Here is a 26,941-nt window from a genome sequence, read left to right on the forward strand (position 1 = left end):
TGCCATGGGGATTGCAGGAGTTAGGGGATGATACAGGATTTGGACTAGCTCATTCAGAGAAATGAAATGATGGCAAAATCCTCCAGGATCTCTGTCAGGTTGGTTGTAGAATTCTACAAAGTTTTACACAAAGGAGAAGATCATCCGCATATGGGAAGACTATCCGGGATGCATCGGGTAATGGTATTCCCAGTACACAGCCCCTCTCATAGTCAGTGTGCAAGTGTCTCTATGGAGAGGGAAGAGTAGGGAGACAGGGGACAGCCCTGGCATGTTCCTTTGCTTCTTTAATAAGGGAGAAGAAATTGATTTGCCTATTCGGACATGCACTGTGGGTTGTGTGTGGAGCTTTTTGAGCTAATGAATAATTGGAGGACCAAACCCATACTACTGCAGAATCTCGATCAGATACTCCCTTTGGACAGTATCCAAAGCTTTTTTAAGGTCCAAATTCATCACTGCGTCTCAAGGCTAGGCCAAGGGGGTCACCTCCATGATACAATACAATTGACCGAGGTCAAAGGAGGTGCTACTGTGGGGTATAAATCCATTTTGTTCTGAATGGATTACTTGTGGGAGGAGTGGGAGAACACAGAATGCAAGAATTCTACAGAGGGTCGTGTAGTCCCAATTAATTATGGATATGGGCCTATAGAAGGATGGGTCACTTGGGCTTGCCCAGGCTTTAATATAGGGAAAATTATCCCTTCTCTTTGAGAATGAGGTAGGATGTCCTCAGTTAAGGATGCTGAAAAGCTGTCTGCTAGTTTCGGTGGAAGGAGGCCCATGTATGTTCTGTAAAGGTCTTGGGGAGGCTTCAGTATTTAAGTGGCACCCTGACACGAGGGACTCAGATTCGTCAACTGGGAACAGAAAAAGGAACAAGAAGAGTCGAAAAAGCAAGAACTATGGACCAGCCCAGGATTTGGTGCAACACCCTGCCTGCTGCTGTCCTGACAATTGCAACGATCCTACTTGTCCTGGAGCTGTGCATCCTCTAAAAGTCTTGGAGGGCTGCCAGCACTGTGCCAACCAGCCAGGATCTCAGTTGAAGTGGAGGAGCCACTTCCTTGCAGGCACCAACCACACCTGCCCGGTACAGCCTTCTGTCAACTCCTGGGCTCACTTGAGGAGCAGCACCCCAGAAGAAAGACTTTGTTGCTCCCAGAGATCATTCCCAACCCTATATGCTGGGTACCAAAGCCCTTGCAGCAACCAAGGCTTGTTTAGTGTCCAGTGCAGACACCAACCCTGCCTAGACTGACCCACCGACGAAGGATGGCAACATCACCGAGGCCAGGAACAAGAGTGGCCTGCTATCCTGATGCCACCCGTCTCCAGGCCGACACCAAGACGCAAGTGACACTCCTGATAAAACACCTCAGCACAGGAGCCCCACAGCCCGAGTTCGAGCTAACCAATGGTGCCCCCTTGCTCCAGAGACCCTCAAGAGCCGAGCCCCCATTCGTCCCCAAGCCCCCACTTTCAGCCTTTTCCTTGTTACAGGTTTCTACATTGACTTTAATAGGTAGCAATTGAGGCAACCATTGCGACCAGCACCTCTGCACCTGACACATCAGGGCAGGTAAATCTGAACTGCTGGTGGTTCTTTGGACCTTGGTCCCTAAGCATCTCAAGTCCAGAAAAGTAACCCTGAGAATCGTTTGCAAGTGCACCTATGAATTGAATGTTTCTCCCATAGGATAACATTACCGCGTTCAAGAGGGGGAACATCGTTTACAACGAAACTTTTACCACGCACTACCATTACAACGCAGGAATTACAACGAAAGTCGTTACAACGGCTTTCGCTGGAGGGCGCTGTTGGATAGGGAATAGTTTAATTTTCTATCCAACACCTTCCCTACTATCCACGGGGACTGGAGTTGGAATAGAAAATTAAACTATTCCACTATCCAATGCCCCCCAACGCAAGTCGGTGTAACGACTTGCGTTGTAATACCTGCGTTGTAAAGGCATGCGTGGTAAAAGCATGCGTTGAAACGTCATACAACTGTTCAAGAGTCATGCCTCAAATCTGACAGCTGTGACTTTAGACTGTTTTTCCTGTAAGACTCTATAACGTTTTAAGTACTTACCTGATCCCGATGATCTTGGTGTCTAAAATTATATCAAAATATGTTATTTTTCTAAATTGGTGTTGAGTTTCTTCTTGAGTGCGTCTCATTTAGTGACTTTGTGCACAACAAATGCTTAATAGTACCCTCTAATAAGCCTAAACTGCTCGCCCACACTACTCACAAGAGAGCATTTGGGAATATTAATTTAAGCCCCGTAAACCAATAATGGTCACCTGGATTTATTATATAGTGTACCTGATTTTGGAACACTATATAAAAAGCCAGCATCTTACAGATGCTCAAACTAGGAAGAGAACTGTGTCAGGTTCATGATTTGGGGGTGGAAAGCAAGGCAAGAGAATAGGGGGCTGCTCAAATAGTGCCACTCAGTGGTTCACAACTGGATTAGGCCAGTGGTAAGTACTGGAGCCCAAAGACCGGGAGTAATGAAGCAACGCTGGGATTTTTTTGAAACAATCTCCAACCTGCAGGAGAAGTGCCTCATTGGGGCAGTGGGATCATCAGCTGGGAGTACTCCATGGGAGACAGGAGTAGCGGCCACACCATGATTCTGCAAGGCTACCTTCAATTCAGGGTTATTCCAGTGGAACTGTCTAAGGGAATGTATTTAGGCGATGATCTAGACCTCAAAGTAGTTCACCTGTAGATTGTGACATGGCCAAGCTGATAAGGATATTTCACCATTCTATTGTCTGTGAGCATCAAGTGAAATTTCTGAAGGTGGTGGCTGTTGCCAGAGGCACTCTCCTACAGTCACAGACCTGCTCAGGGGAAGTCACAGAAAGGGTCGTTACCATGATCCCTATCCTCAGTGGCAATGGCATGTCCCGCACTCTTGGCCAGAAGAAAAATGTCTTTCCATTTGACATGATTTTCAGTTTGGCTGGAAAGAAGAGAGAGTACTTAATGTCCTTGTCCCAGAGTTTCCTCTTGACGCCTAAGAAGACTGTTACTGTTGGACAGCCAGAGTATCGCCTGCAAACAACAGCACCTGCCAGTTTTTCATCTCAATGAGCCTCGCGTGTCGGGCAACTCGGACGACTTCAGCCGTGTCACAGTAGTGAAGTTGGCAGACAAGGAAAGGAAAGAGAGACAAAAGAAAGGATTTAGGATCTGAGCAGGAGTTAATGACCTGATCCGCTTTGCCATGAACTGAATTAGGTTGGACCCCTCAGCGCCCTCTTGGACCACAACCACTCAGAGGTTAATCCTCCGGAAGTGGCTTTCCACATCATCCACTGAGCTCTTGAGGAATAGAAATTGGTTGGTTAAGCCTCAGAGATGGAGGCAGTAGTCTTGTCTTGTTGGGGCTAGTCACACCATTGCACTCTTGGTTTAGAATATCCTCTAAGCCAGCTTTCTTTGATCTGCTTGGAGGAAACTGACATCTATGCTGATGGAATCCACTTTGGCCTTAAGGGCTGCATTGGAAAAGTTGATGGCAGGCAGTAAAGTGTTCCATTTACCCTAGGTAGTAGAGCGGCTATCTGCCCAGATGAGAGAGTCTGTTGATTTCAGAGATTTTGCGTGAGTTGATTTAACAGGCCCTATTTTTGACACAGGTGGTAATGGTGTAAGCGCCGGGGCCCGTCCTGCAGGTCGCCCTCGGGGGTGGGGGGGGGGGGGACTTACAGTGCCTCATCACTTAAAATGGAGGAACCCAATGACGATGCAGCATGAGCAGCTCGGTGTCAGATCAACACTGTACTGGCTATCTCTGCCCTGAGAGCGAAGACTGCAGTGGTACAGGCTTCAAATGGCAGATGAGGAATTGCGGCTGCACAGAGAGAAGACGAATCCAATCCTGAAGGTATCAAGCACTGACTGGCTCATGTTTAGCAAGATGCCAGGAACGTCATATCCTCGGGTGATTGCTGCTTGAGCATTTAGTAAATGGGGGCCCCTCAAGATCCGGCACCCCACGTCTGTGAAAGGAACCACAGCAGGAGTGATGGGCACAAAGGATTCCGCAAGTATAGAGTGCCTCTGTTTTTCAGAATACAGTCAGGACTGATGTTGCTTCCAGAGGCATTTGCCCACTGGGGTAGCACTGTCCTCAGGGTACCCGCTGCTGGCTAAAGGGGAGACCCCAGTCAATCTCCACCCACCTCCCAGGCATTAGAGCTGTGTAGAGAGCCCATATGGGGAACCGATATGGACGGGGGTATAGGAAGTAGGACAAGGCCTGGGGCAGCCACTGCAGAACTAACTAAGCAAGCTTCAATGGGGGCTGGGGCCCTGGTGAGCCCAACACAGAATCTCAAGGTGAGAGGGCCTTCTTCACGTCTCTGCTTCGCCTGTAGGCAGATGGGTGTCTTGGAGAGCCCAGACTAGGGCCTCTCAAGCCAATTCCACCCGTGAGGGATGACATACCAGTTCCAGGTGCTCCTGTGAACCCCCACCCAGATTCATCCAGAGGCTAGACTGATGGCGGTGGATTGATGCAAGGGGATCGCCAAAATTCCAGTGTTGTTTAATCTGATTGACCAAAACAAGTCATTGCAATATTTTCAAACTAAAGCTGCTGCAGTGCTCTAAGGATAGGAAGTTTGATTCCTTAATTATTAGCGCCTACCAGTTTCTCCCATGCCACTGAACCAGAGGTGTATTTGATCATAAATGCTAGATATCTTATTTTCATCTAAACATATTTTATAAAGTACAGTGGTAAGCGGAAATAGAATTGCATTCGGCTAATATCTTAGTGGGAATATGTCCGGTGATATTAGTGTAGAACCAGCCTTGAATAATTTTTAGAAGCTTTTCCCAAAAACTTTTCTAGTGCATCAAGTACAGTCAGGGTGACAATTCTCAGGAAGGCTACAAGCACCCTTCAATCCTCATTCAGAGATGTTTTTAAAAAGATTGCTAAACTTGTTTCCCCTTTGATACTGGGTGGCTGGATCTTTCCTGGCCTCACAAAAAATAATGTTACAATGGAATACAATCTGGCCCTGCTCTATTTTTCAAGTGTTTGCGGATACAAGCCACGTTACACGCAAATTCAAATTATAAAATGATACATGATGTGTTGGCCAGTAGTTCCAAGGTCACTTACAAGTTTAGGATCTGGCATTCTTAGTTTGAAAAGAGAAGCGTTTCACTACACTTTAATGAATAACACTTTAGAAAGGGGTATGATTAGATGTACTGCGACTGGCCTCCATTTCTCAGCACAACACTTTGACTGTCTTTGCACAAATGAGTTACTTTCTATAAAAGCTATGTTATATATTTAGTTCAGTATTACTCCAATAGGCATACTAGAATGGTTTGACAAAATCCGCTTTTCCTTTTCCTTGGCAATAAAACACACACTATCCAATGTGCTTTACACATTACCATATTAAGGGAATATCCCTCCAGCAGAGTAGAGTCGTTTACAGTATTTGGAACGCTCAGAAGCAAAACCAGAGAAGACGTTTTGCTAGATTCGATTATCTATATTTTGAAAGGTAAAAAAGGCTCTTTTATAAAATGTTCAATGTCTGTGTTGTAGGAAATGAACCTGTTTTAAATAGATTTACAGCAAATAAATACGTGTTTATATATACCAACCATCAGTAACGCAGTTTGAGAATCCACTTGGTCAGTGGCTTCAATAGAAGCAGCCTTGCTCAATGCTAGAAAAGAACAGAAAATATAGAATATTGTAAGTGTTTATTTTGTGAATGAGAAATCAACAAACTTGTTTCCCTGCAAATAAATTAATTAGAATTTCTATTCTGCTGCTTCACAGTTCACATATTGTTTTCCTCCCTGTCAAAGGATGTAAACCTTCTCTTTGAAGATCATCAACAGTACATATCCTCTGATTGATACGCCCAGTTCACAAAAAACAAAACAAAATTATCATTAGAAAAATTAGTTCAAAATTCATACAGGAATTTACTCAAACATTTTCATGAGCGAAAATCTACTCACAGTTGTGGGGAGAACGTGATCTACAGATAGAATGCCCTGCAAATGTATCCATACACACGAGCTACACTTCCTGATATTCACAGACTCATCTCCTAGTCTTGGCCATCATAGAACATTTTGGAAATGTGCCCAACCACGCCCAGTGCCACCTACCCACATCCTCCGTCGCTACTTTACCACGACCCTCCACGCCTTGCACTCCTGACACATCTCTCAGCGGTGCTGCTGCACCTCACTGCCCAACACTCAAGACACCCCACACATACCCAACCCTGTTCCACATACTCATCAATACTCGCTCCCTCGCTAAACATGTGCTTATTCCCTTTCTCAACCGTTGGTAGCTGGCAACGAACAGGCAGGCTCAGCTTAAGAGACGGATGTGTGAAGCATTTAAAAACACAAGTACATCAAATAAGTGAGACACAACACACAATAAATAATCCAGAATAGGAAATATTTTTATGATTAAAATGACAAAAACAACAAAAAGCCAATGTAGGGAACGGGAGATATAATTTTTTTAAAGAGTAAACACTTTCTAGTGAGTAAAAACATACAGCACCATATGGGGACAGCTGGTCGTGCTTGACCGTAACAAAACCTAACTTTGAGGCTGACTGCAATGGAGCCTGGTTGGATACACTAAGCAAAAGGCCCCAGTCAAAATGTTACCTTTGCACGCAGAAACTTTTCTGGAGGATTTTCACTCGTCGTTGAGTGAGGCTCCTCTTCAGGCTGGGATTCAAGTCGACAACAGCAGCTTGGCTTAGCACAAGGCCTCAGTGAAATCCTCAAAGTCTTGAGCTCTGGGGCTTTCAGCAGGACAAACCTAAAATCAAGACGAGGTCGGCAGCCTGACTCTCGCCAACAGGTCGGTCGCCTTACGGAGCTTTTTTCAAAAGTTGCTATAAACTTCTCCAAGCTTCTGGAACTTCTTCCCTGAAGTTCTCCTTGAGGTTTCAAAGTGTCTACAGCACAAATCCAAGGTTCCAGAGAGTCTCTGAGTTGCTTGTTGGAAGTTTGGGACTACAATACCCATAATGCACCTGGCTAAATCCTTATTAGTCCACTGGACGTCCAGGCTGGAGAATTCTTGGGGAGATGGTGCAGGTGAGCTCTGTTAACCTATTGCTTTAAGGGAGTCCACTCTTTAACCCTTTTTGAAGCAAGGCAAAGTACTCAGGGCTGTAGTTCCGAGTGTGCAGCAGAAGCAGTCATTCAGAGAGCAGTCCTTTGAGTTGCAGACTTGGTACCAGCAGGCCAGTCCTTGTAGTTTCAGGCAGCAGATCTGAGTTGCTATGCAGCTCTCACATTAATTCAATGTTCTGGGGCAACAAGCAGGGGAGCACCCCTGACCAATGGGGTACATGAGGTCACTCAAAAGCATGACATATTCCTCCAAAGTGTGGCATTTTCTTGTCCCTCAAAGCACTGCACTTTAAAATTCAATAAGTAAGAGCTGACTAAGCCAACCCACTGGTGTGGCTCATTTCCTTAAAAACTTCCTTTCCAGACCTCCTTAAAATTCCACTCATGGGACTGCCATCTGGCTGGGGGGGTACAGGAAGATGGGGTAGGCCTGGCTGGCATTCCCTACTATCCTGCTCCCTTTGAATCCTAGTTTCATATAGCCTGCCCCCTTTCTGGCCTGTTCTCTGCAGCTCCAGGGCTTCCCAATCAGATACCCTCTGCCTCTGTGCAGGCCACGTAATCACCTAATCAAAGCAGTTAGGCTAAGCCTATTAAGGGCTGACCAATCAAAAGAGGCTCTAGAAGGCTTTTTTTTGGCTCGCAGAAAAGAAAGTTATATAACTTATTTTCTGAATTAGTTATGAAAAGTTCAACAGTGGCAGGTAGCTGTATTTATCATGATCAATCTTTTAAGTCTTGAAATATTATTCTAGCTCACTCCTGTAAATAAACATACTGTATTACAGTATTATGTTAACCTATGAAGCTAAAAGGCTACAATGGGGGTAGGAAGCTAAATTGGTAGTTGTTTCCTCAACAGGGCATATAAAACATTTTTAAATGTCCCTGCTTATTTGTACTTGGTATCCTACTCTGGGGGCACCTAGGGTAGACCTTAGGGATGACCGATATATAAAAATAAGGTTGTTTAGTACTTTGGAAGTACATTTAAATCCAAAGTCGAATGTGCATGAAATTTCAATTTAAAAGCAGCTAGAAAAGCAAGGCTGACTTCTACAATGAAAGCAGGCAACACAGCACTACACACTTAAGTGCTTCAAAGCAGATAGGCCTCTAAACCTACAAAGCCACCGTATACTTGGGACTTACAGGTAGGTTCTCAGTGACAATTGTAATTACACCAAATTTCTATATACCTTTTTAATCAGAGTACTGGCCCTGGGCTTGGTTAGCATATCTCAGGGCACAGTCAGAGTCAGTTTACACCAGTATTAGTACTGACTACTCACCAGACCTGCTCTTTCTGACTGAAACCTGGTCATCACCATGGCAATCCCCTCCAGATACAAGATTGCAAGACAGGACAGGACAAACAGACCTGGAGTCAAAATCTCTATCATTTTCAAACAATCCACACAATGTTCCTCCACCTCGGAAATTACCACCAGCAACATAGAACACTTCACTTTCAAACTCCTCTTCACTGCCAATTATACCCTGAGTGGCACCCTTGTCTACCACCTTTTTGGACCACACACTATCTTCAGCAGTATCATTGCAGACCTTGTCACCCTCCAGATCTTCGACCAACACCCAGAGTAACCACCCTCACCACCTGGCCCACCATCAGCACTCAAGAAACTGCAATGACCATGCATTCCTTACATTCCAGAGCACTCTTGGACCCCTGCTCTCACCACGTCTTCATCAAAGGACTGGTTTCCATTTGTGCAACCCTCACCTTGATTCTGAACAACTCAGTCATCACAGTCACCTACCTGGATGCCTGGAAACACGCCACAGTAGCCCCCATCCCCAAGAAACTGTTGGCAGACCAGAAGGCGCTAGCCAACTGTTGGCCTTTCCCCCTTATAAACTAGCTAGCATAAGTCATTAAAATATGATAAACAGCGAGCCACCCATCTAAAAAATAACCACCTCCTCAACATCACTCAACCCAGATTCTGGCCCAACCACAGCCACTTCCCTCTTTGCTGCCATGGACAATATCCTGATAATCCTAGACAGTGGTGACACCGTGCCCTGAACGTACTGCACCTTTCTGCAGCCTTCAGCTCAACTCTCTGTGTTACAGCACACTGGTTCAGAGGCCAGTGCGTTGTAGCGAATAGATTATTGGTTGCTCACTAAGGATGTCCTTACCTGGGTCACCACCATGACACATTTGCCAAGTACCCTTTCAGATCATACCCCTGTCCTGCAGGAACTCTCCCTGCCCCTGGCCTCTTCATGGGCCTTCACCTGGTACTCAGCTCCCATGGCCCTATGCAACTCAGTTTTTAGCGACGAGGTCAGAACTGCAAGCATTGACTAGTTTGTCAACAACGAGGCGTACACAGTTGTCATTCACAGAATTTGCATTCCGAAGCAGTCAGGTATCCTCAAAGCGATAGATGCAACTAGCTGTGCTTGCGCGGGACCTTTGGCCTCTCAAACTGGAATTCTACAACACGAAAAACGCCTCCACCATGGCGGCCATTCATGCAAAACTCTCAGAATATGAGGCTATAATGGAAACTCGGTATTTGCACCGGGAGGCGACTGCACAATGCTATGGAGAAGGAGACTGTCCCAGGAAGACACTCCATAACATGCGGCGCAGCCCAAGGACCTCTGCCTATGTTGTGGAGCTTACTGACGACCATCAAGAATGACAGTCCACCCCTGCTGCACAGCTACAAACCATGGCCTTAATGGACCCGACATGGCACTCTACGCCCTGTGCGAACAAGGCAAATACCTTCACTATTGGCTCTACTCCACATGCTTTTGACCCCATACGGCGATGAAGGCAGATCAGATGGCCCCTTGTCCACTGGCCACAGTGCTTTGCTAGCCCTCCAAGCCTTCCTGAGCAGATATTAGCAAGGTTAAATGCGTTCGATGAGCTTGGAACGGCATGCGACATTGCGCCCAGCTACCTTGTATTTATGTTTCCTCCTTCCCTCTTGCGTGCAACTCCCTGCACTCACCGTTGCCAGATGATGATGTCAGAGCACCAGCCTATAAGTGAGGTTGAACCACATTTGCAGGTTTATAACCGGATTGTCAATTTTAACCCCCATTCGCAGCAAACGGGCATCCCCACTCTTGAGCGCTTGATGTCCTTCTTTACAACCAGCCTAGTGCTACCTGGCATGCGATGCATGCCACATTTCCCGGCACCACCACCCATACTCAATGCAGATTGGTGTGTGGTGGAGAGGTGAGACTCAGACACGCAGTGTGAGTGTCGTGGTGCGTTAGTGGAGAGCGCTGGAAGACCGTGTGCATCAGGAGATGGAGTGAGTCTCTGACACGCTGGGGGTGTGTGTCGAAAGTGCCACCGAATGTGCTAGTGAGGAGTACTGTGGAGCAGTGAGCACCAGGGAGCGAAGCAGTCCTAACAGCACTGGAGAGGAGGGCCAAGTGATCATGCCTTCGAAGGCAATGCAAGGTAGCACCTCCTCAGTGCCCACGTTGTCCCGGCACTCTCCGCCATTGCCTGGACTGCTCTGTGACACGCACCCCTTGAGCGTCCCGAATCTCGGCTCTCTTCCACGATGCGCACACTCCACAGGCGCTCCAACACCTGTAGAAGCACCAAGACCCGCAACCTAAACGTCAGAGTCTTGATTCGCTCCGGGTGCCCACGATCACCTTAGGCAACCCTTCGGAGCTCTCAGGCTGCCACAACATGGTTCCACCACCGCCCCACTTGTGATTTCGTGGAAACTTTTATGTTACTGTGTTTCCGAACAGAGAGCCAGCTCTCCGCGGACCCTTGGGGTACAGGACGGAGCACACAGCAAAGTACTGCTCAGGAAGAAGGGGGGGCAAGACCCACTGCAGCACCCCTTCAGTCTCTCCTCGGTCAAGAGTTACAAACTGCCCACGAGCCCCAGATCACGAAGCAAGGGTCAAGTGTCTTCTGCAGTCTATTCAGCAACTCTTCCTGAAGCAAAGGTTTTCTTCCCGATCGCGGACAGGTCAAAGCCGCCAGAGGCCCGACCAGTCCACGGCGTCTTCAAAGCGCTCCCAACACTTCTCTGAACGATACCGAGACCGTTCTCGATGACATCATAAGCATGACAAAAACCAAAGTCTTGGGGTTACAGTTCTTCCAGTTATACCCCTCATTGTCTTTGAAGTTTCCTCGTGCTCAGGGGTCCCCGACCCCTCCCTAAATCAGTCTTGCGTATCTCCCCCCCAGTGTCACCATTCTCTCTTTGATACTGGGGGTCTGGACCTTTACTCAGCGGGAGATGGGTCTATTGTTTTAATGGCTCTGAGCCAGGCCTCTTCACCTCGCAAAGCCTCTCCTTCTCCCCACTCCAGTTGCAGGGCAGCCTGGTACCATCTCCACACCTCACCTGGGGCACGACCTCCCTCAGCCTTTCTCACCTCTCCCAGATACAGGCAGGCAAGTAAAACACTGCTGAGACACTCAAAAAGGTCTAGAGCACAAACTTGGCTACTTTCTTCAAACAACGGTTTCTGGACACACAGCGACAAAACCATCTACCCAAAAAGATGCGTCATGACGCTGTGATTTCAGACATACCAAACTTCACTGTTCCATTTCCAATTCTTGGGAAACTAGGCTAACAAACTGGGAACCCAGCCTCCCCCATTCTGTTGTATGGGCAGAATGGCCTTTCACCAGGGAAAATGAAATGGAGCATTTTCCACTGTCAGGGTCTAGCACCCAAACTGACACAGGTCCTGCCTTTTACCCACACTGCACCCTGCCCAGGGATTACCCAGGATGTCCTACAGCAGTGCCCCATGTGTATGCAAAAGGTGAGTGTTAGACCTGGCACCTTGGTGTGAGTCTCCCTTCCACTTTTTGCTGATGTGCCTCCGATGTTTTGCTGGTTTTCCGATACTCAGGGCACTGCGCCACGGCTGACCCGTGTCGCAGTGCAAGTGCTCCCTACTGTAAATTGTACATGCGATTGGTATCCATAATTGGTTCATTGGATTTACTGTTAGTCCCTAGTAAAGTGAACTAGAGAGTGCCGGGGCTTGTAGATGCCAATACTGCTGGTGGGCCTGCAGCGCTGGTTGCGCCACCCACCGAAGCAGCCGTAAAGATGTGTCTGGGAACTGCGACCGCAGAACCCGCGTGCGGTCTCGTACTGTCACGCCAGCTGGGCAAGTGCACCCACTTGCCAGCCCCCGAACCTTCCCTTGACTACATGTTAGTCACCCCTATGGTAGGCCTGCGGGCAGGGTGCGTTGTAGGTGTAAGGTAGGACAAGCCCTGATGTGTGTGGCATGTCCTAGTAGTGACTTACAACCAAGACCCTAGTTCACTATTGAAGGCTACCTGCTCCATTAGGCCAGACTGAGCTGCTGGAATTATTACACCCTATAATCCCAGCAGGCTCAAGGAGCATGGTAGCGAGTCATGTTTAGTATGCCTGAACTCAGGATGCTGAAGTATTTCTTTTAGTAAAGTTTATTTTGGTATCCTGGGTTTGCAAATGCTACTTTTAGATAGTTAGCATTTGCTTGCCTAACCATTTCAGCCCGCCTCTGCTGGTATGTGTATCTGACTGTCTGGGACGTGTGAGTGACCGGGCTGGGAGGATGACAGGTGGTGAATGCGCAGATTACACCTTAGTGGGAGGTAGGAGTGCCTCTTGACTCGAACTGTAGCTGTGCTCGGCCACCACAATGCTGGGTCCACCCTCCTAGGGAGCGGCGGATGACTCGGCCGGCACCTGGCCCAGGAAGGGCGAAGCCCCCATCAACAAGGTACTCTGGCCGCCCCTGCCCGCACAATGCTGGCTCCACCTCCTGTGGGGCGTCTGATGCGCCTGCCCCTCACACTGAAAGCAGAAGCCGGAGAACACCCACCGGGGTACTCGAGGACTGAGAGTGGCTATGCAAAGGCCCCCCCGGCCTGCGAGAACAAAAGAATTGGCCTATAAAAGAAGGAGCCCTGCTCCTTGAAAATTAGATCCTGTTTGGGCCACAGAAGGACTCTGCCCTACGAGAAGGACCGTGAGAGACAAGGAAGGGTGCTGACTCTTCCTGTGTCTGGTGCCTTGCTGCTGAAGGAGAGGAAGAAGAAAAGACTACGAGAAGACTTTTGCTTTACTTTGTGCCAAACTCTGCTAAAGAGATCTCCAAGGGCTTGCAACTGAACTTGCCCCCTGACCAGCGCCCCAGGACCAGTGGGCGCTACCCCCTGAAAGAAAGCGACTGCGGGTGCTGACCATCGCTGCAGTACCGACGGAGGAATCTCCTCCAAGGCGACGACATCTACCTGACCACCGTGACCGGGGCCCAAAGCAACAGCGAAAGCAAAGTGAGGACCAGCCGCCGCTGGCCCGAACACCGTGACCGCAACTGCACCGGGAGCCCGAGAGCAAAGCGAAGGAGGACCCGTCCGGTCCAAGCTCTCGAGTGGACTGCGCTACGAGCAGCCACTCACCTGCAACGACGGACAGTTGCCCTGGGAGAATCCGCAAGGTCGGTAACCTGCCCGACAGCCCAGCTGTGAGCGCACAGCTGCACCGGCACTTGGCTGGGTACGTCCTGCACTTGGGGACCGTACTGCCACTTGCCACCACCGCACAGCCGCCGCCGCCAGGGTCGGAGCGGACGACGAGGAGAGGACCCTGCCGCCACAGAACACCGCTGCCCCGGATGACCCGTGAACTGCTCGGCTGAGAGCCGCAACGAACAGCGACCCCGGGAAGGCATCGCGACGTGGGACAGATCCCCTGAGAGCCGCCTGCTCCACAAGAACTTTGTTGACATCGGCCTGAGGGCCCTAAGAGAACGCTTAAACTGCTAGAAAGAACTGTGGTAACCTGAACTGAGTAATTTGCAACAGTTATCGTAAAGTACGTTGACTGTATTCACAAGCCTGCTTAAAATCTATATAAAGATATATATTTTTACAGAATACAGTCTGGTCTCGTTGTGTGGTGGGTTGGTTGTAAAGGTGTACTATTGCAAGTGTTTAACCCTATGTGCCCCAAAGATTAGCCTACGACTGCTTAAGCCACACTACCTAGAGGGTAAGCAGAGGTTGTCTGGAAGGTAACCCTCAGCCCTGACGAGGAAGAGAGAGTCCCTGCTTGTCGCTAGTGTTGCACTGCGCCAACTAGAGCCTCCCCCTTCCTACATTGGACGCAGCGGTGAGGATTTTCGAATTTACACTTGCGATATCTATACCTGAGCTTCTGACCACTACACAAGGATTACGGTCCAGTTACTTAGCCACAGACTTTGCTTTTTGAATTTTGCCGAATGAAGATTCCGAGTGCGAAAGCCATGCCAGGCACGAAGAGCCTGGATGGAGCGGAGTCCACAACCTCCGAGGTGTTGGAGGTGGAGTGGGACGCCGCGAAGCTGGATAAATACACCAAGGATGAGCTGAAGTTTTTCTGCAGGAAACTCAAGGTTCCGCACGCTGGTTGCAAGAATAAGCCAGAATTCTACAAGGCCCTGAAAGCCTGGGTAGAGTCCAGAAAGGCCCCGGAGGATCAAGACGCCCTCGCGGAACAAGATGCAACGGAGGAGCAGAATGCGCTTGGAGATCTGATTGATCTCGAACGACGAGACAGCGAGCACAGCTTTGGTAAAGGCCTGTCGCCAGAGGAGCTGGCGGACAGGAAGGAAACAAGAAATCACGAAAGAAAGCTGGCAGAATTGAAAATCCAACTGGAGCTTGAAACAAAAAGAATGGCGCTGGAAGAGCGAAAGCACCAGATGGATTATGAGGTAAAAATGAGGGAGATAAGTCTCAAGGAGAGAGACTTGGATCGTTCTCCCTCTGGTGGCAGCACATCGCCAGTGCAGGTAGAGTCAAGAGTGCACATCCCGAAGGACGTAGTTAAGGAGTTCTTTAAGGGGGATGACATAGGACAGTGGTTTAGGGCATACGAGGTAGCCATGTCCTCCCACCGGGTCCCTGACAAGGATTGGGGAGCGGGGTTGTGGGGAAGGTTCCTTAGCGAAGGGAGAGATACCTTGCTAGATTTGCCCGTTGAAAATCAGAGATCCTATGCCCACATGAAAGAAGCTTTAATGAACAGGTACGGGCTTACCCCTGAAATGTATAGACAGAAGTTTAGGGGATGTACTAAGCGGCCTGGGAATACGTATGTGGAGTATGTGACTTACTTTTGCAGAGCACTGGATGGTTGGGTGAAGGGTAGCAAAGTTAATGATTTTCAAGGTCTCTTTGATTTAATTGCATGGGAGCACTTGTCTGATCACTGTTTTCCTGAGTTACGCCAACACCTGATCGATAGCAAGCTGTCCAACCCGAGGAAGCTTGCTGAGGAGGCGGACCGCTGGCTCAGCACCAGGGTCCACAAGGGTCCCGTGGGAGACTCCGCCAAGAGTGGGCAGGGTCCCCAGCAGAAGAGTGGGGGGGACAAGGGGGGAAAACAGAAAGGGTTCCAAAAAGGCCCCCAAAGTAGTTCCCAGGGGAGCCCGCAGCAGGGTTCTCAGCCTCCCCCACCCCCGAAGCAGAGTGGAGCCCCGACAGGTAAACCTGTTCCAAAGGGGCCCTTCAACTGTTACAAATGCGGCGAACCTGGACACATCTCCAGTGACCCCAAGTGTCGCCTGTTTGGAAAACCCGCACCCACTGGTGCTCCGCCCCGTCAAGTGACTAGCGTTCACCTGGGAGAAGAAATGATGGTCCCGGGGGGTGGAGATCCCGTTCACATGACCCTGGTCTCGCTAGGAGACAGTGAGATGATCCCTACGAACTACCTGCCCTCTAACACTAAGAAATATGGGCAGGTGGTGATCATCAATGGTAAGGAAGCTGAGGCTCTTAGAGACACAGGAGCCAGTGTGACTGCAGTGAGGCAGCACCTGGTGTCTCAAGAGCAGGTTGTACCCCATGCCTACTGTAGGGTTATCAACGCTGATAATTCAGAGAGTCAGTGTCCGATGGCTCAAGTTCCCTTCGAGTGGGGGGGGGTCTCTGGTACTCTACAGGTCTGTGTAAGGAAAACCATGCCTGTTGACTGTTTGCTAGGGAATGACTTGGAGCACTCCCCTTGGGAAAAGGTGGAGAAGACGACTCACCTGCGGATGGTGGGTCTGCCTGACTGGGCGTGCGTGACCACCCGGTCGATGGCAGCCAGTAGGGGTGATCAAGAGGTCCTGGGGCCTGAAGGAGAGGCCCAGGAACCGGCCTTAGGGAGAAGGCGCAGGGGGCGCGGGAAACCAGCCCCTGAAGTTCCCACGGTCCAGGAGGAAGCAGACCTTGAGGGGGATGCCCTGGAGCCTACAGGGGAACAGATCGCCGAACTGGGGGACCTGCCTGAGCTGACCCATTGGCAGCAAGAAGGGGGACCCTCCAGGGAGGAATTCTGCAAGGAGCAGAAAGAATGCCCTTCTCTCATGGGTATGCGGCAGCAGGCTGCAGACCAGGCCAATGGTGTTCAGGCCAAAACACATTACGTGTACTGGGAGAACGACCTCCTGTATTCAGAGCCTAAGGCTGCTGAACCTGGGTCAGCCCGTGTGCTGGTGGTACCCCAGAAGTTCAGAGCCTTCCTACTGGGTCTGGCTCATGATGTGCCTTTAGCAGGACATTTGGGGATGGACAAGACCTATGACAGGCTTGTCACCCACTTTTACTGGCCCCAAATGCATAAGAGTTCAGATGCTCATTGCAGAACCTGTCCGACTTGCCAGGCAAGTGGGAAGACGGGAGGGAAGAACAAGGCTCCCCTCCAACCCTTCCCTGTGGTCGGTACGCCATTCCAGCGAGTGGGTATTGACATCGTTGGGCCTCTGGACCCCAAGACAGCCATGGGCAACAGGTTTATCCTGGTCTTGGTGGATCATGCCACCGGTACCCTGAAGCCATCCCTCTGAGGACAGTGACGGCCCCCGTGGTGGGACGTGCACTGATGGGAATTTTCTCACGAGTGGGATTCCCTCTAGAGGTGGTGAGCGACAGGGGGACCAATTTCATATCCAAGTATATGAAGTCCCTTTGGCAAGAGTGTGGCGTAACGTATAAGTTCACCACGCCTTACCATCCCCAAGGTAACGGGTTGGTTGAGAGATTCAACCGAACCCTGAAAGGCATGATCATGGGCCTAGAAGGTCCGATGAGGCGTAAGTGGGACGTCCTCTTACCATGCCTACTCTTTGCATATCGCGAGGTGCCACAGAAGTCCCTAGGGTTCAGCCCCTTTGAACTACTGTACGGCCACCCCGTGAGAGGACCACTGAGTTTGGTAAAGGAAGGCTGGGAGCAATCTCCCAGGAAACCTCCCCAGAATGTATATAGCTACATGCTGGCCTTCAGAAACCAGACCAGACGCTTCAGACAACTTGCCGAGGCAAATCTGGAAGCGAGCCAGGAAGAAATGAAGCGGTGGTACGATCAGAATGCCACTCTGGTCGAGCTTCAGCCTGGACAAGAGGTGTATGTCCTGGCCCCAGTGGAGCCCTGTGCCCTTCAAGATAAGTGGACAGGCCCATTTGAGGTTGTGGAGCGCAAGAGCCCCGTGACATACTTGGTGGACATGAAGACGCCCAGGAACCCTTTGCGGGTCCTACATGTCAACCGCCTCAAGCCCCACTTGCGAAGGTCCGAAGTGGGCATGTTGTTGGCAACTGATGACGGAATGGAGGAGGAGTCGGAGCCTCTTCCTGACCTCTTGGTGGCCTGTGAGAAAGATGGGTCAGTGGATAGAGTCAACCTCTCACCCACCCTGACCGCCGAACAACAGGAGGACTGCCGCCAGTTGCTGGGGCAGTTTCCAGATCTGTTCTCCCTGGTTCCGAGTGTCACAGATTGGTGCGTCCATGATGTGGACACTGGAGACAGCTTACCTGTGAAGCATAAGGCTTACAGGGTGACTGACAGAGTCCGGGCCTGCATCAAGGAGGAGGTCTCCAAGATGCTTGCCCTCGGGGTGGTTGAGTCTTCCAGCAGTCCTTGGTCCAGCCCCGTGGTCTTGGTTCCGAAGGCTGCTGCGCCGGGAGCCACACCCGAACTCCGGTTCTGTGTGGACTACAGAGGACTCAATTCAGTCACGAAGACTGACGCGCACCCCATCCCCAGAGCTGATGAGCTCATTGATCGGCTGGGGGCTGCTAAGTTCCTTAGTACGTTTGATTTGACGTCTGGGTACTGGCAGATCGCCTTGACCGATGGGGCAAAGGAGAGGTCGGCATTCTCTACACCAGATGGGCATTTCCAGTTCCGGGTTATGCCATTTGGAATGAAGAATGCCCCTGCCACCTTTCAGAGATTGGTCAACCAGGTGTTGGCTGGACTGGACGAGTTCAGTGCCGCCTACCTGGATGACATCGCGGTGTTCAGTGGCACCTGGCCAGAACACCTGCGACACCTCTGGGAAGTGTTGATGGCCCTGCGCAGAGCAGGCCTCACAATCAAGGCAAGCAAGTGCCAGATTGGGCAGGGTTCAGTGGTGTACTTGGGACACCAAGTTGGGAGTGGCAAGGTAGCACCCTTGCAACCCAAAATCGAGACCATCCTGGCTTGGGAACCCCCCAAGACCCAGACTGCAGTGAGAGCCTTCCTGGGGCTCACTGGGTATTACAGGAGGTTTGTCAAGGGCTATGGCACGATCGTGACCCCCTTGACAGAGCTGACTTCGAAGAAGCAGCCCAGGAATGTGATTTGGACTGACACCTGTCAGAAGGCTTTTGACACCCTGAAGACTGCCATGTGCACGGCGCCCGTGCTCCTGGCTCCTGATTTCTCCAAGGAATTCATAGTGCAAACAGACGCTTCAGAGCATGGTGTAGGGGCTGTTCTTTCACAGATGACTGAGGAGGGCTTTGACCAACCCGTAGCCTTCATAAGTAGGAGGTTACTTCCACGGGAAAGTAGGTGGAGTGCAATAGAGCGTGAAGCATTTGCTGTGGTCTGGGTGCTGAAGAAGCTAAGACCCTACTTGTTTGGGTCTCACTTCCGAGTTCAGACGGACCACAGGCCCCTCAGATGGTTGATGCAAATGAGGGGTGAGAACCCGAAACTGTTGAGGTGGTCCATTTCTCTACAGAGTATGGACTTTACGGTGGAACACCGCCCTGGCACCGATCACGCCAACGCTGACGGTCTGTCCAGATTTTTCCGCCTTAGTGATGTGGAACTCCCTGGGGAAGGGTAGTTCCCTCCACATTTCAGCTGGAGGGGACACATGTTAGACCTGGCACCTTGGCGTGAGTCTCCCTTCCACTTTTTGCTGATGTGCCTCCGATGTTTTGCTGGTTTTCCGATACTCAGGGCACTGCGCCACGGCTGACCCATGCCGCAGTGCAAGTGCTCCCTACTGTAAATTGTACATGCGATTGGTATCCATGATTGGTTCATTGGATTTACTGTTAGTCCCTAGTAAAGTGCACTAGAGAGTGCCGGGGCTTGTAGATGCCAATACTGCTGGTGGGCCTGCAGCGCTGGTTGCGCCACCCACCGAAGCAGCCGTAAAGATGTGTCTGGGAACTGCGACCGCAGAACCCGCGTGCGGTCTCGTACTGTCACGCCAGCTGGGCAAGTGCACCCACTTGCCAGCCCCCGAACCTTCCCTTGACTACATGTTAGTCACCCCTATGGTAGGCCTGCGGGCAGGGTGCGTTGTAGGTGTAAGGTAGGACAAGCCCTGATGTGTGTGGCATGTCCTAGTAGTGACTTACAACCAAGACCGTAGTTCACTATTGAAGGCTACCTGCTCCATTAGGCCAGACTGAGCTGCTGAAATTATTACACCCTATAATCCCAGCAGGCTCAAGGAGCATGGTAGCGAGTCATGTTTAGTATGCCTGAACTCAGGATGCTGAAGTATTTCTTTTAGTAAAGTTTATTTTGGTATCCTGGGTTTGCAAATGCTACTTTTAGAAAGTTAGCATTTGCTTGCCTAACCATTTCAGCCCGCCTCTGCTGGTATGTGTATCTGACTGTCTGGGACGTGTGAGTGACAGGGCTGGGAGGATGACAGGTGGTGAATGCGCAGATTACACCTTAGTGGGAGGTAGGAGTGCCTCTTGACTCGAACTGTAGCTGTGCTCGGCCACCACAATGCTGGCTCCACCCTCCTGGGGAGCGGCGGATGACTCGGCCGGCACCTGGCCCAGGAAGGGCGAAGCCCCCATCAACAAGGTACTCTGGCCGCCCCTGCCCGCACAATGCTGGCTCCACCTCCTGTGGGGCGTCTGATGCGCCTGCCCCTCACACTGAAAGCAGAAGCCGGAGTACACCCACCGGGGTACTCGAGGACTGAGAGTGGCTATGCAAAGGCCCCCCTGGCCTGCGAGAACAAAAGAATTGGCCTATAAAAGAAGGAGCCCTGCTCCTTGAAAATTAGATCCTGTTTGGGCCACAGAAGGACTCTGCCCTACGAGAAGGACCGTGAGAGACAAGGAAGGGTGCTGACTCTTGCCTGTGTCTGGTGCCTTGCTGCTGAAGGAGAGGAAGAAGAAAAGACTACGAGAAGACTTTTGCTTTACTTTGTGCCAAACTCTGCTAAAGAGATCTCCAAGGGCTTGCAACTGAACTTGCCCCCTGACCAGCGCCCCAGGACCAGTGGGCGCTACCCCCTGAAAGAAAGGGACTGCGGGTGCTGACCATCGCTGCAGTACCGACGGAGGAATCTCCTCCAAGGCGACGACATCTACCTGACCACCGTGACCGGGGCCCAAAGCAACAGCGAAAGCAAAGTGAGGACCAGCCGCCGCTGGCCCGAACACCGTGACCGCAACTGCACCGGGAGCCCGAGAGCAAAGCGAAGGAGGACCCGTCCGGTCCAAGCTCTCGAGTGGACTACGCTACGAGCAGCCACTCACCTGCAACGACGGACAGTTGCCCTGGGAGAATCCGCAAGGTCGGTAACCTGCCCGACAGCCCAGCTGTGAGCGCACAGCTGCACCGGCACTTGGCTGGGTACGTCCTGCACTTGGGGACCGTACTGCCACTTGCCACCACCGCACAGCCGCCGCCGCCAGGGTCGGAGCGGACGACGAGGAGAGGACCCTGCCGCCACAGAACACCGCTGCCCCGGATGACCCGTGAACTGCTCGGCTGAGAGCCGCAACGAACAGCGACCCCGGGAAGGCATCGCGACGTGGGACAGATCCCCTGAGAGCCGCCTGCTCCACAAGAACTTTGTTGACATCGGCCTGAGGGCCCTAAGAGAACGCTTAAACTGCTAGAAAGAACTGTGGTAACCTGAACTGAGTAATTTGCAACCGTTATCGTAAAGTACGTTGACTGTATTCACAAGCCTGCTTAACATCTATATAAATATATATATTTTTACAGAATACAGTCTGGTCTCGTTGTGTGGTGGGTTGGTTGTAAAGGTGTACTATTGCAAGTGTTTAACCCTATGTGCCCCAAAGATTAGCCTACGACTGCTTAAGCCACACTACCTAGAGGGTAAGCAGAGGTTGTCTGGAAGGTAACCCTCAGCCCTGACGAGGAAGAGAGAGTCCCTGCTTGTCGCTAGTGTTGCACTGCGCCAACTAGAGCCTCCCCCTTCCTACAGTGAGTAAGGCCTGACAAGTGGTAGCACTTGCCAGGACAACATGCTAATTTAGCATAATGCGCACAGGCCCTACACTGCAGACCTGTGTTCCCTCTCTGCGCATTTCTTTAGTATTACCTCTGGCGCACACAGTGCACATCACTTAGGGATCTTGCTAGTAAGACAAACATACCAATCAGAGACAACCAAACACCACTATAATTTATACAGGGAACATCTGTATTTGCACACTGATTAGCAGTGGCAGGTACCTACAGCATCTAACTTCACAGCTCTCTGTCAGGAAAATGGTCTAGGAGAAAAGCAAAAATTTTAAGTGAACTTTAGCCAACAGCTGTGACTATGGTACTGGGCGGCAGCCTACTACTAACCGCTGCTCACCAAAGACCTTCATGTAAGTTACCAGAGGAGCAGAGCCATATATCAAAAATGGCAACAAGCCACAGCTCCTCCTGTCAACATGGTGCAAAAGCAATTATGCCAGGAAAAGAAAACAATATATAAACTAAAGAGTGCCCCCTTCTCACCTTACTTACAGTCTGACTTTTGAAGCGACCGAATAAACACATTCATTGAATCCAGTCTGGTATATTTATTTATACCTTCTACTTCTTTGTTTTTTTAGAATTTTTTTTTTCAATTGACAGAGAAAGATACACATATCAAAAAGTGTTTACATTCTTATTTAGCAAAATACATTTCAATCTAAGAAAAACATGTGCAAAAATTATATTCACGAACAACTCAAAAACTCAAAGACATCCAACAAAACATAACAATTCATCATTTTGTAATTTATGCAGTTCACTAAATCAGTTATTTGATTCCAATTCCTAAACAGAAAAAGATTTCATAACAAGAGCAACAGTGTCCATTTCATTCAATCAAAAAGGGCACAAAATGCGATGTTTGGCTCTTGATGGATATGCCGACGCGTTTCAGGTTCAGGTCATAAATCCCCAAACCCTCGTACTCCTACTCCAAGAGACCCACTTACTTGGCACGAAGGTGCTATGCCTGCAGCGCTTTGGGTTCCATCAGGTATTCCACTCGGGGTTCACGTGGGGCTTGAGGGGGTTGCGATCCCGATACACCGCAGGGTCTCCTATGCACACGAGAAACTCTGGTCTGACACACAGGGTCGATATATTATAGTGCAGGGAAGAGTTGGGGGGGACAGGTTGACCTTGGGCAGCATTTACGCTCCACCGCCGCTACAGTGGCCCCTGGTGGAGCGACTCATGTCGCTTTGGAGCGACATGCCAGATACCCTGTCTGTGATGGAGCTGGGCTGCGACAGGTGGAGCGGGGCGACGGGCGGGGGGCCCATTCACTAAACTTCATGCCCTGGCCACAGGACTGGACTGATGTCTGGAGACATATGCACGGTCCACGTAGGGAGTATACCTACTTCTCCACGGTCCATTACTCATTCTCAAGACTGGATCATATTTTTGTCCCCAGGGGGCTGAAACATAGGATACTATCGGCCACAATTCTGCCGTGAGCCCTGTCAGACCATTCACCAGTAGCCCTAACGTTCCGAATAGGCCCGGGCAGGCAACCCTTTAGGTGGCAAGATGTTAGGGTGGCAACTGCAGAAGGACGAGTATAAGGAGCACTTGACCAAAGAAATAGATAACTACCTAGTGTCTAACATAGGGTCAGTAGAATCCCCAGCTACACTTTGGGAGGCTTTAAAACCCACGCTGCGGGGTATTGATATCTCCTGGTGCGGGGCGGCGCGTAAGGAGCGGCAACAGGACTTGGTGCAACGGGAGGCAGACATGGAGGCACTGGAGCGTAGGGGTCGGGAAGCAGGTGGCGGACCTGCTAGACGACAGCTTGTGTTGGCTCAGCAGCGGTATACCGCGACACTGATGGACGAGGCACGACAGGCCTGGCTAGCCACGTAAAGTCGGGTATATCAGTGGGGGGGATAAATCAAGCAAGATGCTCCACCACTTGTGCCAGGGCATTCTACACGCCCAGCTGTTGCCCCAAATATTGGATCCGGAGGGGGTGCCTATTCTTGAGCCTCCGGCCATCACGGAGAGCTTTGCGGCCTACTATGAGGATCTGTACGCGCCCAAGGAATGTCTTGCGGAAGACGTTATTCAGCGATTTATTGATGATCTTCCCCCACGGACCGTCTCGGACGACATGCAGGAGCAATTAGACAGGCCTCTCTCAGACCATGAACTGGGCGCGGACGTGAGAGAGCTGAACCCCGGAAAGGCCCCCGGCCACAATGGCTTTCCGTGCGAATTTTTCAGGCGTTTTTTTGTACAGCTGGGCGCACATCTTCGTCCGGTTGTGGAGGAGGCGCGCGAGGGTAAATGTAAAAAAAAATGTAAATTGATACTTGTATAGCGCACTACTCACCCACAAGGGTCTCAAGGCGCTTGTACGAATACCGCTGTGGAACCCATCCTGGCTTTCCCTGTGAGGCGTCCACTCCTGGGCACCCCCAAGGTGGAGGCCAGGCATCCTTAGCGTTGTGGGGGCCGTTGTGGAGATTAAGCAAGCTATTGCCCAGAGGCAAGAATTATCAGGTCCGTGGAATTTTTGAGCCCAAGACCCGCCGAGGGGGGGAATTGAACCCTGGTCCCGGGCTAGACCTCTGCATCAGGGTCTGTCGCTCTAATCATTGAGCGGGGAATTGAACCCTGGTCCCGGTAGTTTTTTAAAAACAGGGCAGACCCCCCCTCCCTTCCCCCGAGAGCCATGCATCCTACCACCCTATATCCCTGCTCAATATCGAGGCTAAGGTCCTGGCTAAGGCCTTGGCTAATAGGCTCAAACCCCATATTACGGACTTAGTCCATCCTGACCAGGCCGGGTTCATGCCTCGGAGGGAGACTCGCCACAATATATGATGCGCTCATGTCGCGATATCGGCCTGGGAGAGATTGGGGGAGCAGGCGGCGTTATTTTTAGCGGATCTGGATAGGGCCTTTGATTCCCTGAGCTGGGTATATCTGTTTGCCCTGCTGGGGCGCCTCAATTTTGGCCCACGCTTCATGGCCTATTTGCAGTTGCTGTACACAGACCTCATGGCGTCAGTACGAATGGGGGGAGCAATCTCTTGCTCCTTTCGGGTCCGACGGGGCACACAACAGGGCTGTCCCCTCTCCCCCTACCTCTTTGCGCTCGCCATGGAGCCCTTGGCGGCGTGGGTGCGCATAGACGCCCAACTTAAGGGACTTAGGTGGACGTCGGTCCTCACTGATAAAATAGCACTGTATGCTGATGACGTCCTGTTCTTCCTTACCGATCTGGATCGGTCGGGGCCACGGCTGCTGCGTATAATGCAGATCTTCGATGAAACCTCCGGACTATATATGAATCCGGGAAAATCAACATTGTGGGTCCTTGGTGGAGAGCGGCAGGTGGAAGTCTGGGCTTCGGGTCTCCAGCTGGCATCTGGAGGGATGAAATACCTGGGGGTGTACCTGTCGGAAGCGGCAGCCACCTCACGCGATCGGAACTTGACCCCGGTATGAGACCGTACACGTGAGGACCTGAAGGTTTGGTCCCGAATGCCTGTGACGATTTATTGCAGGTCGGCCATCTTTAAAATGGTGATTTCGCACCGCTGGTTCCAACAGGTCAGCTCAGCACTAGGTGGGTTTCTGTGGGGGGTGGGAATCGCAAGGGTGGCTCTGCGTACGTGTTTCTTATCCTCTTACACTGGGGAGCTGGCTACATCTGATGTTCTTCCCTACTATCAGGCGCCGCACTTACTTGTTCTCAACAAGTGGTGGTATGGTGACAGGGGAGACCCGGCCTACGCGGTCGAGCGGCACCTGATATGCTCAGTGTCCTTGCATACGCTGCCCTACTCCGCATCGCTTCGACGGTGCCTTCATTCCGCCACGCAGGTAGTATTCTACATCAGGAAGCGTGCGCTGAGCAGGATGGGGTGGTGGAATGTGCTGACCCGAGAGACTCCTCTCTGGCGGAATGGATGTCTCCACCACCTAGGTGCGCTGCAGTGCTTCCGGGGCTGGGACGCCATAGGAATCTCCTCTCTAGGAAATGTAATGTCAGGACTTACACTGAAAACCTTCCAGGACCTGCAAAGATGAGTATGGGATGCCACGGTCCCAGTTCTTTAAATACCTACAGTTTAGGCACGCATTGACGCCTCACCCGACTGACTTGGGGGCCTTTCCTGATTTTAGTCCGTTAGAGGCTAAGGTGTTTATGGGGGAACTACCAGATGGAAAAATTTAACGTATTTACTAGACGTTAGTCCACCACTGCTCCACTGACCTACACAGACTTAGGACTGCATGGGGGGGACGTAGGTGACTTGGAGGAAGAGGACTGGGCTGAAGCATTGGCGAGCCCACGGGGGGCGCCCATTTCCACCCGCCTGCGTTTGGTACAGTTCAAATATCTACATCGCACATTCTTCACCCCAGAGCGCCTGTGGAGGGCGGGAATGATTGTCTCCCCTGATTGTCTCCGCTATGGGACAGATGATGGTACACTTTTGCATACTGTCTTGGGGTGCTCGGTGCTGCATAGATTTTGGGGAGGGGTATTTACCTGTTTGGCGGAGATGTTGGCATGGGAGCTCTCGCGCACGTCGAGATTGGCCCTGCTGCATGTGATGGAAGGGATTGGGGGTAATAGATGCAAGCGCCACCTGTTATTGCTGGGCCTTACGCTGGCAAAGAGACATAGCCAGGACGTGGAAGGCGCCTCGAGCTCCGCCATTGACTGCATGGAAAAATGGTATGGACTTTTGCATGGGACTCAAGCTGCCTTTATTTATAGCTAGGGGATACCCCTGTAAACATTTTAAGATTTGGAAGAGATGGGGCGACTATCGCGGGCTGGACTTGGACCCACTGCCGGAGGGGGCGACCCCTGACAATTTGACAGGTGGATGGTTGTTGGGGAGGATAGAGTGTTTCGACAGACTTGGTATGCTTCTTCAGGATTTCTTATTGTTATCAGTGGCAGCATTAGCGCAAATAGGGGGGCGGGGGGTTTGTTAATTTATTTATAAAAGTCTAAGATGTTGTTGCAGATTTATTGGTGTGTGCAGTAGACTCCGGTATCCGGAGCTATGCAATATATGTGATCTATGACAAATAAAATCTGTTTTCAAAAAATAAAAACAAACAAGAACAGTCACTTCAGGGAAATGGTTAGTGTGTTCTAACTATCTGCATGGAAATATATAAATTCAAAAAGAACAATTGATGGACAGAATGGTGAACAATGTCATAGATT

The 26,941-nt window shown here is 50.7% G+C and overlaps 1 protein-coding gene across 1 annotated transcript in view; it reads right to left on the bottom strand.

Moving 5' to 3' along the window:
• The window catches only part of LOC147733673 (transient receptor potential cation channel subfamily M member 7-like), a 1,613,265-nt gene that overhangs the window by 196,758 nt on the left and 1,389,566 nt on the right, over nt 1-26,941 (bottom strand). The window contains exon 29 of the mRNA XM_086958251.1: nt 5,661-5,725. Within this exon, the coding sequence (XP_086814377.1) occupies nt 5,661-5,725 (65 nt within the window). The remainder of the gene's footprint in view (nt 1-5,660; nt 5,726-26,941) is intronic.

The sequence above is a fragment of the Lissotriton vulgaris genome, chromosome 2_1 (genome assembly GCF_964263255.1).
Source record: "Lissotriton vulgaris chromosome 2_1, aLisVul1.2, whole genome shotgun sequence".
NCBI lineage: Eukaryota > Metazoa > Chordata > Amphibia > Caudata > Salamandridae > Lissotriton > Lissotriton vulgaris.